The sequence below is a fragment of the Anolis carolinensis genome, chromosome 6 (genome assembly GCF_035594765.1).
Source record: "Anolis carolinensis isolate JA03-04 chromosome 6, rAnoCar3.1.pri, whole genome shotgun sequence".
Classification (NCBI taxonomy): Eukaryota; Metazoa; Chordata; class Lepidosauria; order Squamata; family Dactyloidae; genus Anolis; species Anolis carolinensis.
This window is the reverse complement of record NC_085846.1, coordinates 33,024,307-33,042,494: the sequence shown is the minus strand read 5'-3', so window position 1 is coordinate 33,042,494 and position 18,188 is coordinate 33,024,307. Positions and strand designations below refer to the sequence as shown.

The window sequence follows — 18,188 nt, the reverse complement described above, 5'->3', positions numbered from 1 at the left end:
TTCTCCCCTCTTGACATTCCCATTGCCTCGGATTATAAGAGAGTTTCGTTAGACTCTCGTTGCAAGGGTATAGTAACGATGAGACCTCGGACCATATTTTAGTTCTTGGTTCACGGACCACAGGTTAGGAAGCACTGTTCCACATTGTAGAATTAACAAAATTTGTCCACTTTGTCTGCCTTGGCTCACTGCTATAGAATTGTGGGATTTATAGTTTGCTAAGGCATCAGCACTCTTTGACAGAGAAGGCTAAAGACCTTGCAAAGCTACCTCTGCCATGATTCTATAGCATTAAGCCATGGCAGTTAAATTAGTGACAAACTGCATTAATTCTACAGTATAGATGTACCCTTAGTCTCCATTAAGCCATTAAATGCATGGGGTGACCTTGAACCCTTTGAGTCTCATGTTGTCTTGAGTCTCTTTTAAGAGAGAAAAAGTGGGATATAAAGAAATATCATCATCATCATAATGATCTTTCTGATCAAACAGTGTTGTGAGGCTGTGGCAGGAAAGACAAATCACGGACCTCACCTTGATCTCTTTCATCACAATCAATGGCCCACAAAAGGCAACGAAGGAGGGGAGAGCAATTGAAGAGTCCTTTCATTATGTCTCTTCCTTTCAAGCACTGTTGGGAACCTGTTTTTCTTTTTCAGCCCATAGTCACTTATCATCCCTGGTCCAAAGGTGCTTACCAAGCAGATGACCTATGGTCATTCACCAATGACAATTGTGCAGATGTGCTGCTGGGAAACAACTAAGCTGGTGTATGTATATACATATATCAGGGTGTGTGTGTGTGTGTGGGTATGTGTGTGTGTGTGTGTGTGTGTATACACACCAGACACACACCAGGGTATCAACCTACTCTTGACGACCCTGTAAAACATGAGGAGGTATACTGAATCTTGCTTATATCAGTAGCCATATCTTATATCAGTATCTTATATCATCCTGATCGTCTTTCTCATTCTCTCTTCTTACATACACACACACACACACAGCATGTACCTAAACCATAGGAGTAGACATAAGTTACCACATTTTAAAAAACCTATTATATCTTTTTCTGTATTCATTCTCACTTACTGTTTGCCACTTTGAACCTAGCTGCCTGGTGGAAACAAATAAATATTTAGAACAAGTCAATTATAATATTTTCAGTATCTGCTATGTCTAATACCTCCCTTGGGAACAAAACATTTGCTGTTTCTGGCAACTATGTCAAATTAGCTTTTCAGCAAGGATTGAATTTTTCAGGAAGATTCTTATGACTTGTATATTTTTGAAAAATAAAAAATCAGTTTTCTCAGATCATTCAGTTCTGTATCCAAAGCTCATGCTCAGCTGTTGAATTCCTGCGATGTTCCAGCACATCTGTAGAGCACCAGGTTGGGGGGAGGGGGGAACTATTTTAAGTTCATCTTTCTTTATATGTTCTCTCTCCACCCTGTTTCCACACACCACTAAGCATTCAGCTACTGTAACATCACATCTTTTTTTGCTTCCTATCTTCTTTTTTCAGAGCCAACGTGGTTATGAGGTTTGTGGGGCATTCAAATCCCTGTCTGTTGAGCCAGTTGACTTTGACCCAATTACTTCTCTCAGCCCTAATTTACCCGCACAGTTGTTGCTAGAGTAATCACACTCCCATGCATATCACCATGTGTAAAGGGGCAGCATGTACAGAGAACTTATATAAGCTATTTTTGAACTGTAGTTTCCAGAATCCCCTGCCCAGTATGGTTGTGAAGAGGGCACGTTTGAGGAGTAACTATTTTTAAAAGTATATACCATATTTCGTCAATTGTAAGACAGCATCGATTGTGGGATGCACCCTAATTTCAGTACCACCAACAACAATCTGTTCTTTTAATACATCAAATAGGGCAATGCACACATGCATATGTACAGACACATATACATGCATACATACACAGACACATCTATACACATAATAAAAGTGAAAATATGTATGTGTGTATGTGGCTGAGGTGTCCACTTTCACAAATTGCTATAGCTCCCACTATGCAGGAGACACCAATGGCCCTCCCTCCAATGACATTGCAGGTAATAGCGAGTACCGTGAACATGTACAACCCCTGCCAGTGTCCTCCACAAACACAAGACTGCCCACCATCCAAGTGAAGGTTTTCATACGGGGACAATTTCATCCTAGATTTTATGTGTTTCCTCCACCACAGATATCCCAGTGTTTCTTAGTCTCTTCATTGGTGTGGAATTTGCATGATCCCGCCCACTGTCTCTCCCACAACCCTTTCCTGCTCTTTTCTATGATGTGCAGCAAACAGAGCAGAATTGATCAGCAACTGAACATACTGGAAGGGTTTGGGGGACTGACACAACATGATGGAAGTTGTAGTTTACCCTACATCAAGACACAGCACCTTGACCTCCACCAGCAATGGACCTGGACCAAATTTGGCACACACAACCCCCATAAACAATGAAAAATACTCGAGAGGCTGGGGGGCAATTGACCTTGATTTATAGGAGTTGTAGCTCACATCCAGAGAGCACTATGAACCCAAAGAGCAATGGAACTGTACCAAACTTGGAGCGTATACTCAAATGCCCAAATTTGAATACTAGTGGGCTTTGGGGAGAATTGCCTTTGACATTTGGAAGTTATAGGTACTGGGATTTAAAGTTCACCTATAATCAGAAGAGCACTCTGAACCCCACCAATGATGGACCTGGACCTAACTTGGAACACAGAACCCCCATAACCAACAAAAAATACTGGAGTGCTTTGGGGGGAATTCTCCTTTATTTGGGGGAGTTGTAGTTCACCTACATCCAGAGAGCAACGTAAACTCAAATAATGATGCGCACACACCTGATACGCCTAAATTTGAATACTGAAGGGCTTTGGGAGGAATAGACCATGATTTCTGAGAGTTGTAGTTCACCTACAGCCAGAGACACTCTGAACCCCACTGACAATGGACCTGCATCAAACTTGGCACAGAGAACCACCGTGACTAACTGAGTATACTGGAGGGGTTTGAGGGGAACTGACCTTCATTTCTGGGAGTTGCCGTTCACTGACATCCAGAAACACTTTGACCATCACTGATGATGGACTAGACTTGGCACTCATGACCAACTGAAGCTCCTGGAGGGAATTGAAGGAGGCTGACCTACCATGGTGGGAACTGTAATTCATCCTGCAGAACCCACCAATGATGCATCTAGAGCAAACTTGCCCAACTTGACAAACTTTAACCACTGATGGAGTTTCAGGGGATTAACCTGGCATGATGTGAGTTGTAGTTCACGCACAACCTTAGGTATTTTGTAAAATAAAAAAATGACTTTTTCAAATAACCCGGGAAGTGCTGCGTACACACACACACATACACAAATGGAGCCACAAGATCCTAAACCATGTGAATCATTTGAACTATAAGAAGCCAACAAAAAAACACCATGCAATAAAAACAGAAGGAAATATCAAAGTAAAACAGTCAAATATACAGTCAAATACAGTTTTTAGAAATGATTTGAGTGCAGTAAATATGTAGACTCCTTTTGATCAAACGTTTTATACATCATTCTAAAAGAAAATATTTCATGATCCATTTTTAAAAAACAACTTTGAAAAATGTGTTTTTAAAAACTTGTCCCCCTCCCCAATTCCTACTCTTCCAAGTATTGCAACCATGACATGTCTTGGTTTAACTGGCTTGGAGTCCTTTCTGATGGAGTGGCTTCTGTCTTTGAATGTCTTGCTGATGGGTTCGCTTGGGATGACACGAAGGGCTGTGCAGAGGACAGCATGGGAACCTCAGGTCAAGAGGGGGCTAGCCCTGCGCGTGCTCCCAAGAGTGTAGATGCGTTTGGGTGTGATGCGACCTCTTCCCCAACCCCCTTATCGCTTCTGCTACTTTCAGATAACATAAAGTGAGTCCACTTGTACTGCTCTCGCCTCCTGGCTTCTGAAAGGGTGTGAGATGATGGAAGTGGAGCTGTACGAAGCACAAGAGTGAGCTTGGGATGGTTGGGAAAGCTTTGGAGGATGAAGAGGGTGATAAATTGAGATAAGATTGTTGACGATGGGCGTATGGTAGCTTGAACCTGTTAGGTTTCCTGATCGTGGTAAATTCACTTTAACCTTTGCCCTTTCTCTTTTTTTCTGAAGGTGGCCGGATGGGAAACGTAAAAGAAAAAGCAGCCAATGTTCGGTGAAAAGCAGTATGTCAGGTAAGTACCTTTTCTGCTCCTATTTGGACAGTGGTGTTGTCTTTCCAACTATCATGCTTCCCTGTCACTAGAGGGCAGTGGATTTACTGCACTTCAGCAATCACTGGGCTGAGGAGGGGATCCAGTTGTTGCTGAAAGAATCCACTTTCATTTCCTACTCATGCCTTTTCCCTGAAGCAGTGTTTCCATGTCTCAGGGCCTGGGCCAGAGCCTCCAGTTTTTCTGGATCATTTCCAGGTGGGAGACAAATGTGCAAATCTTGAACTTGCCTAGTAGAGTGGCCATTTGCTGTAGTGCTAATTGATTTGTTGCTGGAACTTAGAATTTCTGGTTATGTATCTGTTTATGTATAGTAAGTATTTGCTTTCTCCTTCCCTCCCAGTTATTGTGCCAGCGCTCACCTTCCACTTCTTCTGACTATAGAAAAGTAGGCTAGATGAAATGTTCCTTATCCCATCTCTTGAGCCTGCATTGTGTGATTTGAGCGTGAGACTTATGGCCCCTTCTACACTGCCATATAACCCAGCTGATAATGTGGTTTTTATATGGCCGTGTAGAATGTGTCTATGACTCTAGAGACCACGGTTTCCTGCTCAACCATGGAAACCCTCTGGATGATCTTGGATAAATCACACTCTCTCTGTTTCAGAGGACAACATAGGCAACCCTCATCTGGACACAGAGAAAACTTTGTGATAGGGCCACCTTAGGGTCACTATGAGTCAGAAATGCCTTGAAGGCACATAATAACAAAACAATCCAAAACTGAGAAGGAATCATCCTTTCATTTCACCTTGATTTTGAGCCTCTATAGCAGGCATGGGCGAACCTTTTTGCCTTGGGGCCGTATTGTGGGCCCGGCCGGGAGGACCAAGCCGGGAATGAGGGTAGCCAAGCACACACTGGGTAGGATGGACTAGGGGGTGGTGGTGGGATAGGGTGGGGCCAGGAGGGTTGTCCCCAGGTTGTCCTCCTGGCATAAGGATAGGGCTGCTCACCCCATCCTTATGCAAAAGGAAAACGAGACATGTGGTGACTGCTACGAACCTCCTCCTCAATACTCCCTCGATCTTTGGGCTGTCCTCTAGGCATTATGCCAGTAGGAGGGCGAGACAAGCAACGTCCAAGAGCACACCGGAGAGTTCTCAACCACTGCATGTCTTCCTCAAGCCGTCCTCCCAGCATAAGGACAGGCTGCTCACACCATCCTTCTTCCAGGAGGAGAGTGAGACATGCGGTGGCTAAGAGCACTCCAGAGAGCTCTCAGCTGGTGCATGCCTTGCTCCCCCATCCTTTCTGTATAAGGATCTGGCAGGCCATTGCAGCTTTATGCCAAGAGGACAGGGAAAATGAGGAAGGCCTGAGGTAAGCCTACAGAGTGCTGCATCCAGCCCCGGGGCCTTAGTTTGCCCATACCTGCTCTATAGCTAAGATTTTTGATTAAATTTCCAAACAGGAATATGTATTCTCTGTGTGTCTGAATGACAAACTGTGAGCATCTGTGGCTGGTATTTAAATGCTTAATAGACTCTCAGAATGTGGCAAGAAACGTCAGAGCCTGAAACAATCTTGAACTGGTAACTCTGTCTGAGAGTCAGAATTATGCACCCTGTTGGGAGACAAATTTCCTCTCTGGGTCATAGACATATTAATAGAGCTCCAGAATTATCATCTGTTGATGCTTTGAATGCTGCCATATTGAGAAAGGGGAATAACTCCAGTTTGTACATGTGTGTGATCCTCTAAGCCACATGTAACCCATCAGCAAGCTATGTTTGGTGACCCGCCAAGTGTTTGACAGTTGCTGTCCTGGGCAAGAAGAAAAGCTGTGAGATTGATTGGCCTTCATTGGCTTCCATACATGATATCTAAGCTGTATTTGGCTTAGCTCGTTACAAATATGGAAGGGTTATGGTGAACAGTGTCAGGCATGGAGAGTGGAGATTTATAGAGATATTCAGGCAGAACAACTTCTTACTAGTTCCCTATGTTCCATTTCTGCTTCTCCAGCATTAGGATGAGAAGAAGTTCATCTTAATTCATTAGGAGTTCAGACCATAACGATGCTGTAGTCTTCGTTCAGGGGTTTAGTGAGCCTCACTCCAGAACTCTTTTAATCTCATATTGGGAATTTTGTTCTGAGGTCCATCTCTTCAACCCCCCCCCCCCCAATCTACTTTAGGCTGCGCACTAGTTTCTCACTAGCAAACTAGCATTTCTGAGTATCTTCATAGTTAAGACCAAGGTGAGCTATCAGCACAAAACGAGCTCTTTTACAGCCATGTGTTTTTCAAAGCAAATGGCTCCAGTAAGTGAGTCAAATGCAGAATCGAGGAATATGCAGATATCACACATACTGGGTTCATAGGCATTGTAACTTGGGAGAGTTAATTTCCTCCTGAGTGTCACTTCCTCATTCAGTCAGCCTGCCACTTAGCCTATATAAAAGGTTAAGGTTTTCCCCTGACATTAAGTCTAGTTGTGTCCGACTCGGGTTTGGTGCTCATCTCCATTTCTAAGCCGAAGAGCTAGCATTCTCCAAGGTCATGTAACTGGCATGACTGCATGGAGTGCCATGATCTACTCACATTTACATGTTTTTGAACTGCTCGGTTGGCAGAAGCTGGGGCTAACAGCGGGAGCTCACCCCGCTTCCCAGATTCGAACTGCCGACCTTTCGGTCAGCAAGTTCAGCAACTCACAGTTTAATCCGCTGTGCCACCGGGGGCTCCTTAACTCCTTACTCCTATCAAAAAAGGAGCCATTATCTTCTCTGAGTAGAGTGGCAAAAGGAAGAAGCGTAGTCTGTACTAGGAGAACCTTCTGAAAAGCACCAAAACCCTCTCATTCCTCCACTAGAACTTCTTCAATATGTTTTAGTAATATTATTTGTCTGTGCAGAGAAATAATGTCATTCCAACAAGTGATGATTGGTTGCTGAAATTGCCTGACCTATTGGAAAATGGACACATTGTCAACATTCATTTTTAGAGAATTCAGAAGCTATATTTTTGAAAGACTTGGAACTTTTGATTGTCTTTTTTGTAGAAAAAGAAGAGAATAATATGTTAAGTGTAGGTTTTGATAATTATTAGGTTTGGTGAAGCTGAACTAGTATATGAATAGTAATTATCGTTGGAGAAGTTATTTTACATAATGACATGTGTTACCATTGTTAGAAAAGTCGGAAGTCAAATGTCCTTTCTATCTTTATTCATTCTTCCTTTTTATGACTCTTTTTTTATTTGTATATTTTTTGTTTTTCTTACTATATTTTATTATACTAGAGATTATGTAGTTTAAAAATGATTTAAAAACGAAAATATTTTAGTCCTAGACAACTCGGTGAAGTGTTTGACTTCTATGGTTGTAACTGAGAGAGGAAAGAAGGAAAGCAAGGAAGGAAAAAAGACTGTTTTGACCGAAAGATGTCATTGCCTAAATACCAGAAGCTAAAGAACAGGATATCCTTCATAAAGGCAACTAAGTCTTGTCTTGAACCCATTGAGGTTCTTTGATGTTTTTCCCCTGGCCCAGAGGAGGAGGTCACGGGGCAGCTCAGGATATCGGTTCCCAAACGTCAGAAGTCTGGAGGCAGAAGATAAACCACTAAAAGGCTGGGGGGATACAAGAGGTGGGGCCACAAAGGGTCACGGGGCAAGACACAATGAGGTGGAACTGGCTAATGTCCATTGTAAGCCGGTTGTTACCTGTTGAGTCGGTTCTCTTCTTGTGACCCTTCATGCTGTCATCAGCTCAATCAATCTCCTAACCAATCCCAGTAAAACTCTCACTTTTGTTCCTGGGTTTTTGACATGGTTCACATCTATGATTTCTAGAGTTTCTTTTGAAAGAGAGAGGGAGAAAAGCCTTTTTATTATTCTTTTCCAAAGAAGAGAAGGTTTTTTAAAAAAAATGAGTTACAATATCACATGTAAAATTCAATAACTCATCACTAACTCTCATAATTATTCCATAAATCAAAATCATCTAGACTTATCTCCTTTTCTCCCATTATTAAACCCTCCCTCTCCCTCAGGAGCAGCCTAGCTATTTATTTTAATATCCATTACATTTCATATGGAAGATCATTTTAATTGCATCTTTCAGTCCTTTTCTCCCCGCTATTCCCATTCACATAATCAACCAATTTCCCCCAATTTCTAGTACATACATCTTCTTGGTCTGGACCTTTTGGGCTTCTGAAAATTGTTAGAAATAATTATTTATTTATTTATTTATTTATAACCCGCCCTCTCTCCTCAAAGGGATTCAGGGTAGTTTATAAAAATAATTCACTGCCCAGAAACAGATAAACAACAATCAAGGCAAAACATGAAACAAAATAAACTCAATATAACTTATAAACAACCGAAAACGAGGGTTAAAAATAAATAAACATAATAAGTACAAGGAGTCAAATTGATTAAAACACATACATTAAAAGCATAATATAATATATTGCATCAGCAGGCTAAAGTAAGTATCCAATGTCAAGGCGAGGATGTGTGTAAGGAATGCTAATCCTCCTCCTCTCCATAATATGGTAATTTGCAACATTTTTACACTAGGATTGTTAAAATAGATGTGGAGCATTCTGAGTACCATTTTTTAACCATGCACATTTCCCACATCATGTTGACTCATAGATGTTTGTGTTCTGACATTTGGATAGAGCAAATTAAAAGATGCATCCATTGACAAGTGCAATGTAGGTTGCCATCAACCTGGTGTCGCTTCGATTCACTGGATGTCAGAGGGAGAAACTGCCTCTGGTGCACAGAAATTTGAGCATTGATCTGGATACAAGAAAACATCTTGGTGGGTGTGAGGATAATACAGACTGCAAGGCAACGGATGTGCTTCTGTATATATGCATGTTTGCATGTATGTGTGTTTGTGGGCACATACATACCTCTGACATACGTGAGTTATGTTCTTCAAATAGTCTTAAGGCATTATTGTTGAGGGTCCTAATTCTCCTTGCGAAACAACTGTGTTCAGCTTAGAAATGTATACAGTAGAGTCTCACTTATCCAACATAAGCGGGTCGGCAAAACGTTGGATAAGCAAAAATGTTGGCTAATAAGGAGGGATTAAGGAAAAGCCTAATAAATGTCAAATTATAATTTGATTTTACACATTAAGCACCAAAATATCATGTTTTACAACAAGTCCTCCACTTGTTTGGGAGTGTGGCTGCACTTGTGTTGTTGTTGGGCGTGTTGGCCTGCTGTGTGTTGCTGCCTAGAGAAACAGCTGTGGATCCAGGCGGGAGGCAGACTGCGTTGAATAATACAAAGCGTTGGATAAGCAAAGGTTGGATAAGCGAGACTCTACTGTATTTTGAAATATTTTAAAAGTACTCTTTAAAGGCAATCTGTTAATGGATTTTAATACAGTCTTCTCACTTGCCAGTAACACATTGTCGCTAATGTTTCCCCCTCCCCAAAGTATTTGTGATGCAGCTCATTGTGATGGTAATTACTTTATTACTTTTTAGAAAATTAAACAGTAAGAAAATGCCCTAACACTTAGAAGGGAAAACCCTAGGTATAAAGGTCAGGCTTCCAAACGCACACACAAAACCAACACTAGCAGACTTTTTTTTTTCCACTGAAAGGAGTTACTGTCCCCATAGTATATTGCTTATAATGTACTTGTAATGTAGTTAGTATCCTGGCTTCTGATTTCAAAAGAGAAAAGGAATGACTCCCAGGTTTAAGTGTGGAATTCAGTAGATCCGGGACTGCAGAGCAGAAAAGAAAACTTGCCTTCCATGGACTACATTATTCCAAGAGGGAGACAACTGATTCCATCCATGGCACAGAGAAGGTGCATTTGCTTTCCCCTTCCTTTCTCACACCAGTTTTCCTTTTGAGTTGGATCTATTAGATTGATTAAAGTTTTCCCCTGAAGTAGTCTTCAGTAAAGGCACAATTATTTTACAGCAATCAAAAAAGCACAAGAGGTTAAAGGCTGCTTCTCTTTGAAGTTTTGTTCATGGAGAACGGTGGTATCTCCCACTGTTGGAAAGGAATTGCTCTCAATCCCACCACTTTTTATAGGCAAATACTTTGTGAACATATAGGAAGACCTTCTCTGTGGCTCCGTCCATGCTGTCCTTTTTGTCAGCAACTGACCTTTCTATTCCAGCTTTGGGAACTGGTCATTTTACATTAAAGGACTTTTTATTTTAGTATGCCATACTCCTTTTATTCCATGCTTCTCAATTAATGCTTGAAATAATTTTAATTCTATGGATAATTTAAAATGATTGTAACCTTAATATTTTTGCATGCTTTTGACTACGCTTGACTTAATGTACAATTCTTCTCATCCTATAATATTGCCTTGAGTCCCAGCCTTGTGGGCGAAAAGGGATATATATATATATATATATATATATATATATATATATATATAGTGATTGGTTGGAGTCAGAAGGGTGCCAGGTTGAAGAAGGCTGACCTCCGGCATTTTATTTTTGTATCAGGAGCAACTTGAGAAATTGCAAGTCGCGTCTGGTGTGAAAGAATTGGCCGTCTGGAAGAATGTTGCCCAGGAGACGTCCCGATGTTTTATGTTTTACCATCCTGTGGGAGGCTTCTCTCATGTCCCCACATGAGGAGGTAGAGCTGACAGATGGGAGCTCACCCTGCTCCCCAGATTTGAATCACTGACTTTCCGGTCAGCAGTCCAGCTGGCACAAGGGTTAAATCCATTGCGCTCCTGGGGGCTGCAACCTCTGGCATGAACATACACAATAGAACTTCATATATCCAAGCTTCTTTTAAAAAAAATAATTTTATTGAAGTTTTACCTTATAAGATAGAGTAAATTAACATTGAAAGAGCGAGAACATTTGATTATATAGAAAGTAGGAAAACTGAGATAAGGAAGGATCAAAGAGAGAGAGAAAGAGAAAAAAAGGGGGGAAAGGGAAAAAAGAAAAAACAAGAAAAACCAAGACTAGAGTGTCTACATTTGTATAAAAAAGAGAAAATAATAATAAAAAAGTAAAAATAAAATGTTTAGAAGTGAAGAAAAAAAAGGGGGGGAAAGTTTGTTGAGTTCCTTCTTATTCTTGATAGCCCTAAAGTTCAATTTAAGTTAACTTGTTATTTTAGATCTACTTCCCCTCTGTCTTCTTCTTATCCGTAAGATCAATTATTTTCAACAAATGAGGTCTATTTTCATCTGTTTCAAATAGTCTTTTACGAGGTCCCAGTTAGTTTCTTTCTTAGGAAGGCCTTGGTTGGGTGACAACCAACATGTAAGTCTGTCCATGTTCATGATCTCTAACACTTTGTGCTTCTTAATGTTATAATAGCCATGGTAGTGGATCTTCAGGATGAGCTTAATCTCCTCCTGTCTTCATAGCTGCAGAAATAAGACATACTCACTTGGCCAGTGTGAACCCATGGGGATTAAAAGGTATGGTGTGAGTAATGGCCCACATACTTCCACCTTCCCTATGGCATTCTTATAAATGTTTACACCTCCAAATGCTTATATTTTTTCCACAGTCTGGAACCCTAGTAGGTTCCTCATTGCACAAAGGCTTTTAACAAATGACCATGTCAACAGGTTGCCTATAGATCGAGTGTTAAGCCGACAGGAACTTGACTGTGGGGCTTATATACATACCGTTGTTTCACCATCCTTTCTACTTACACATGCGCAACCTGAGTATTTACATACACCGACTCAGGTTGTACATGTGTACGTGGTTTGAAGGGGGGCGGGCTGCCGAAAGTACTCATTTCACGCCTCTGGAGACTTGTAGCGAGATAAAGCACACCTTGCCTGAGAAGTTTGCACGTCTGTGAGCCTTGCTGTATATTTCATGCACATAAAATCACCCATGCATTAAAAAAGAAACCCTGAATAGCTAAACACACTTAAACCAAAAAGCAGCCACAAACATGTTTAATCACTGGATGAAATGAGTGCAAAACAGTACGTTAGAAAAAGTATATAAATAAATGTATAACTCATGGAACATGATTTAGAGTCTGTATTTATTTCCATATGGGAAGGGAGGGTAGGAATGCAGCAGAATCAGATCTGAGACTTTTTCACATCCCTGCATTCCAACAGATTTAGTCATTGGTCTCTTATAAACATCCCTCCATGCTTCAGGCAGGTTGGCTGCATTTACATTAGTTTAAGCATAATGTGTGTATGTGTGTTCGTGTATACACACAAGCACACAGACACAGACACAATTGTGGCTTTTAAAAATCCTCCGAGTATGTGCATAGAGATGTGTGTCACTGCTACCAGTCATTCACCAGCTGCAACTCTTGGCTCTTCCTCTTCACTTACAGACGTCCGCAGCAGCATGGTCCTCGATCTCTTCCTAGCCATGCACTATAACATCCGTGTATTTTCCTCGTCAAAATAGCATATTTGGGGGAGGATATTGGTACCAAGAGACTTCCCATCCCCTTGAGAACTCCTCCCTGGGATCTGATTGCTTTTATACATTCCAAAGGATCTTGGATTCCCTCTAGGAGCCAGGGAAGGAAATGGATTTTCCTACAGGGAATTCCTGTTTTCCGACTCGTAGAGAGATTCTCTCTCACCATTAAAATTGTGTAGGATCACTTCATTTCAAGGCATTTCCTGTGTCCCCCCCCCCTCTGTTTGCTCTCACGAAGACTGAGTAAAGAAGATGCCTTACTAATTCAGTTTCAAAATGGGGTTTAAATTGACCTAATGTGGCTGCAGATTGTGTGGTCTCTTGAGAGGGGGAGGAGATATATAAAAAAGCAAAACTGAAATGCTTTTGCTTCCTACCCAGATGCTGACTGTCTTTCTGGCATAAAGCAGGGAAGGCTTCTCATCTCCCCTACCCCAAATCCATAGGGCTTTCATGTAGCAAACAGCTGTACTCCAGATGGGCTTAAATCTATAAGCATACTGGTGTTTCTCCCAGTTTACATGCAATATGAACATACGTGTGCCTTTAAACATTTCATAGACGTCGGTTTTTCGAATTTTGGATACGTCACCAACATTTTTCATGCTTACTGCACAAAATAGAGAACTGCTGTAAGAAAACAATGCTGATCTCAGTCTCTGTGCAGCCCCTCCCTCCTCCATTTTACTTCTTTGGACTCTACTTATGTTGTAACGGAGGATAGATCAGGCATAAGATGAATGTGGAAGTGTTGAATTAACCAAGTCTTTCTGAAACCAAAACTGGACTGTGGTACATTAGTTGGTAAGCCACATTCATACCTTCCTCCATCAGCATCTTTTGCTATCAAACATGTAAGGAATTCCTTCCTTCCCCATCTTCTGTTTTCTGATTCTTGTCATTCTTTTCAAGCATTTTGCTCTTTATAATTGTGTTAACTTTTTGTTCTCTTTTAATTTTCACAATGAAATAAAATAAAGACGTCTGTTAGGACAGGAAGAAAAACAATTTGGCTCAGAGAACTGTTTAAGGTACACGAGACAGAGGAAATGAAATACAATGTGCTGTTGGCAGCCGAAGGGCAGGGGAGTGTCCATGAAAGTAGAAACAGGGAATCCAAAATTAGATGGCTAAAGAAATGAGACACATTGGCATGGAAATAAGACAACAAAACCTGACTGGAGGATAAATGAAGGAGGTAGAGCAGTGACTCCCAACCCTTTTTTGACCAGGGACCACTTTAACCAGGGACTGCTCTCCAACATTAGTACCAAAAGGGTTACGAATCAGTTTTTGGTCAACTTTAGATTCAGTGTGGTTATTTGGGGTGCTGATTCAGAAAATTGCATTGGATAGACCATATCAGCTTTAGTTTCTGATACAGAACATATGCCATCAGGTAGTTGCCATCTGCTCATCCACATAAACCATATTTAATAATTTAGAACTGATGTAGTCTACCCAATGCAATTTTCTTAATCCACACCCCCAAATAACCTCAGGAACAGGCCTAGAAACAAAGGCACCAAAGTGCCCCCACTTCCATGCGCCATATGGAACGGCTGTGCTCAGGGGGAACGAGGAGAAGAAGTAGCAGAAGTCAGGAGGCTTGTTGTCTCACCTTTTGTAGATAATCAGCCTCTCCCCTCCTGACATCCTCATTGCCTTGGCACTATAAGAGGGTTTTGTGAGATCAGTTGCTCTCATTGCAATGGTGTAGTAATGGTGAGGCCACGGACCATATTTTAGTTCTTAAGGATCATTGGTGGTCCATGGACCACAAGTTAGGAACCATTGAGGTAGGGGCTTGAAGGAAAGCAATGGAGAGGAGATTCAGAACTTCCTGGGGATTTTATCACATGATGTTGATAAAGCATAATTATGGCAGAATAAAAGGGCCTTTGGTTGGAGCTTACTGGATAGTGTTATTCTGTCCCAAAGTTGCTTTGCTCCTAAATCATGATTGGGTTGTTCCTTTTCATTGATGGGAAAAGCCCATCAAATGACTCCAATATCACTATTGTTCCTCCGCCATTTTTTATACAATACAATGTTTTTGTTTTCTTCTGAAGTCCTAATACTGCAAAGTGCAGGGAAGGTCTCATGGGAACACACAAATTGTGCAGTTGTGGTAAAATACAAAACCACTGCATGCATATGCTGGATAGGGAAAACATGAGTAGAAAGCAAGACTATACAGAAGACTAATAGTGAGGTCCATATCAACACTGTAACACAGTTGTGGCAAAATGTGAAAGTGATGGTTTCATTTTTTCCATTTGCCTAAACAATGCCATTGCCATGAGAATAATAATAGTGACCGTATCTCCTATCATAAACCTGCCCGATCCCTTCGTTCATCCGGGGAGGCCCTTCTTTCGCCACTGCCTTTATCCCAGGCCCGTCTTGTGGGAACGAGGGAGAGGGCCTTTTCTGCTGTGGCCCCCCGACTGTGGAATTCACTGCCCATTGAGATCAGGCAAGCCCCCACCTTGTTAGCCTTTAAGAAAGATCTAAAAACATGGCTTTTCCGATGTGCCTTTGGGGAGTAAATGTTATATACCTCTTTGGTTATTCCCCTTGGATTCTATCCTTTAGACTGCTCCACCATTTTATATCCCTGTTCCCTTTATTCGTATGCCTCTCTCTCCCGAGTTTTTAATTAAGTGTTCATGTGGCCCGCCCTGTTTTTTACTGTTTTCTCTGATTTGTGCTGTAATGTATATGATTATTTTTGCACTGTTATATTGTGTTATGATATGTTGTTTTATTTTGTTATATTGTATGGTGTCTGGGCATGGCCCCATGTAAGCCGCCCCGAGTCCCCGTTGGGGAGATGGTGGCGGGGTATAAATAAAGTTTTATTATTATTATTATTATTATTATTATTATTATTATTATTATTATTATCTCCCCTAAGGGACTCAGGGCAACTTACAAAGGCACACCAGGGTGCAGTATATAACATAAAACAATACATAATTATATACACAACAACATATAACATTATAAGAGGAACCACTACGAGTTGTGTGATAAAGTCCTAGGTATGGGAGAGTGATGACAGTAAAAAGGAGCTGAAAAAAGAAGAGTACAGACGAAAGTCAGAACAGAAGAAAGTTAGGGACCAAAAGGTATGGAAAAAGAAGACCATAGAATCATGCAGTTGAGAAGCAGAAGCTTGTGGAAAAGAGGAGCTTCCAATAGTGTTGCATACAATGCCAATCGTGAAGTGCAAAGAGCATCTCCAAAGGCCACATCTTGTACCATACAGACACCGATTCTTGCCCTCTTCCCTAGCTTCATCTCATCCTGCTTCATGATGGAACTAACCCTGGCATTGTAGGAGAAACATATAGCTGTGGAGGTGACAAGACTTACTAGGAAGAACCTCACAGCAAGCCATAGGAATTTTTGGGAGTTGTTAGCTGGCCCTGATTATTTCATGTCTGGAATTCCCCTGTTTTCAGAGTGTTGTTCTTTATTTACTGTCCTGATTTTAGAGTTTTTTTAAATACTAGTAGCCAGATTTTGTTCATTTTTATAGTTTCCTACTTTCTGTTGAAATTGTCCTCTTGCTTGTGGATTTCAACGGCTTCACTGTGTAGTCTGACACAGTGGTTGTTAGAGTGGTTTAGCATTTCTGTGTTCTCAAATAATATCCTGTGTCCAGGTTGGTTCATCAAGTTCTCTGCTATGGCCGACTTCTCTGGTTGAAGTAGCCTGCAATGCCTTTCATGTTCCTTGATTTGTATTTGGGCGCTGCGTTTGGTGGTTCCTATGGAGACATGTCCTCAGCTGCATGGTATATAGTAGACTCCTGTAGAGGTGAGTGTTTGGGTGCTGCATTTGGTGGTCCCTATATAGACTTGTCATCAGCTACATGGTATGCAGTAGACTCCTGCAGAGGTGAGTGTTTGGGCGCTGCGTTTGGTGGTCCCTATGTAGACTTGTCCTCAGCTGCATGATATACAGTAGACTCCTGCAGAAGTGAGTGTTTGGATGCTGCGTTTGGTGGTCCCTATGTAAACTTGTCCTCTGCAGCATGATATACAGTAGACTCCTGTAGAGGTGAGTATTTGGGTGATGTGTTTGGTGGTCCGTATGTAGACTTGTCCTCCGCTGCATGGTATATGGTAGACTCCTGTAGAGGTGAGTGTTTGGACGCTGCGTTTGGTGGTCCCTATGTAGATTTATCCTCGGCTGCATGGTATACCGTAGACTCCTGCAGAGGTGAGAGGATCCCTCTTGTCCTTTGCTGACCGTAGCATTTGCTGGATTTTCTTAGCAAATAGGACAACTTCACACACATGGCTTACAGTCTAGACTGTGTATAAATGGTAGGAGTGAAGGCTGAGCAGGCTTAGAAAGTAGTTTAAAGTTTATGCACTTCTTTTTATTATGTAGGCTTTGGCTGCCTTGTTGAGTCTCTGATATTGCATATGTCTGGGCCACCTTCTAGCACAGCTGCCTGTCTTCCTGCTGCGGAGAAGACGCATGCATACCAGTGCATGGGGTAGGGGTGATGTTCCCTTACCCTCATGGCTGGGTCATTGAGGGGTCATGTGGAGGTGACCCTTGCCACCACCCCAGACAATAGGACATTGTGAGGGCAGGGGTGAACGAGAGCACACAATTCTTTTCCAGGACAGGGAGGGGGCATCTTAATTATCAATGTTGATGAGGCCCGGAGGGTAAGCAAGGTTACCGGAGTTGGTGGGGAATAATTGAAGGAGGGTCACTCACTGCTTCCTTCCCCCACAACCCCCAATGCCCAGGGATAAAGGGCCTTTTATGGATGTACATGGCGTTGTGTTTTCCGCTTGAAAGGCACCCTCGTTAGGAGTACTTTAAATAGCCTTTCAGAAAAGCTAATGAAGCTTAGATTGTTTGGGGGGGGGGGGGTGAGAGCAGGCAAGGACAAACCTTGCTGGTGCCCCCTTCTCCAGTCCTGGATTATGGGGTCAGGGGGGGATCTTGAGAGCCATTCAGATTGTCTGGGGCCACAAACCGCTTTGCCCATAGCCTCCATATTTTGTCAGCAGAGCAGAACCGAATCAAATTATATGGGGCAGCCTACAAATTAAACTAGAAAAGAAGGGGTCACACAGAGCTCAATTTTTGGTCAAGATTTGTTCTGGCACATCTGTATCCTGTGTCTTTTTTCAAGGAGTTCAGAGTGGGGTATTGAGGGGGCAAGGCTATTGGAAATAACTGCACCCAGCCTCTGGGTACAAATCCCTTTGGAAATAAATGGCAATCATAACCTTATTGAAGAAGAAAAAATGATGTCATATCAGTTTGGCAAATGTAAATCACCATGAATATGTGGAGACCACCTTTTGAAAAGCAATAGAAAAGCATGAACTTTTTAGAAGTCAACCCTTTGAACAAGTGAATTTCATAACCATTCATGTAATGCTACAAAGGTAGCTCACCTGTTAAACTGAAGAACCATGTCTTTAAACTGCCAAAGACAAAGACATGCCCCTACAAAAATATATTAGGTTAGCAGAGGATGGTTGTTTCT

The 18,188-nt window shown here is 41.7% G+C and overlaps 1 protein-coding gene across 1 annotated transcript in view; it reads left to right on the top strand.

The window, feature by feature from the left end:
- The window catches only part of thra (thyroid hormone receptor alpha), a 169,938-nt gene that overhangs the window by 115,798 nt on the left and 35,952 nt on the right, over window positions 1-18,188 (top strand). Inside the window, exon 4 of the mRNA XM_008113348.3 lies at window positions 4,169-4,230. Coding sequence (XP_008111555.1) covers window positions 4,169-4,230 — 62 coding nt within the window. The remainder of the gene's footprint in view (window positions 1-4,168; window positions 4,231-18,188) is intronic.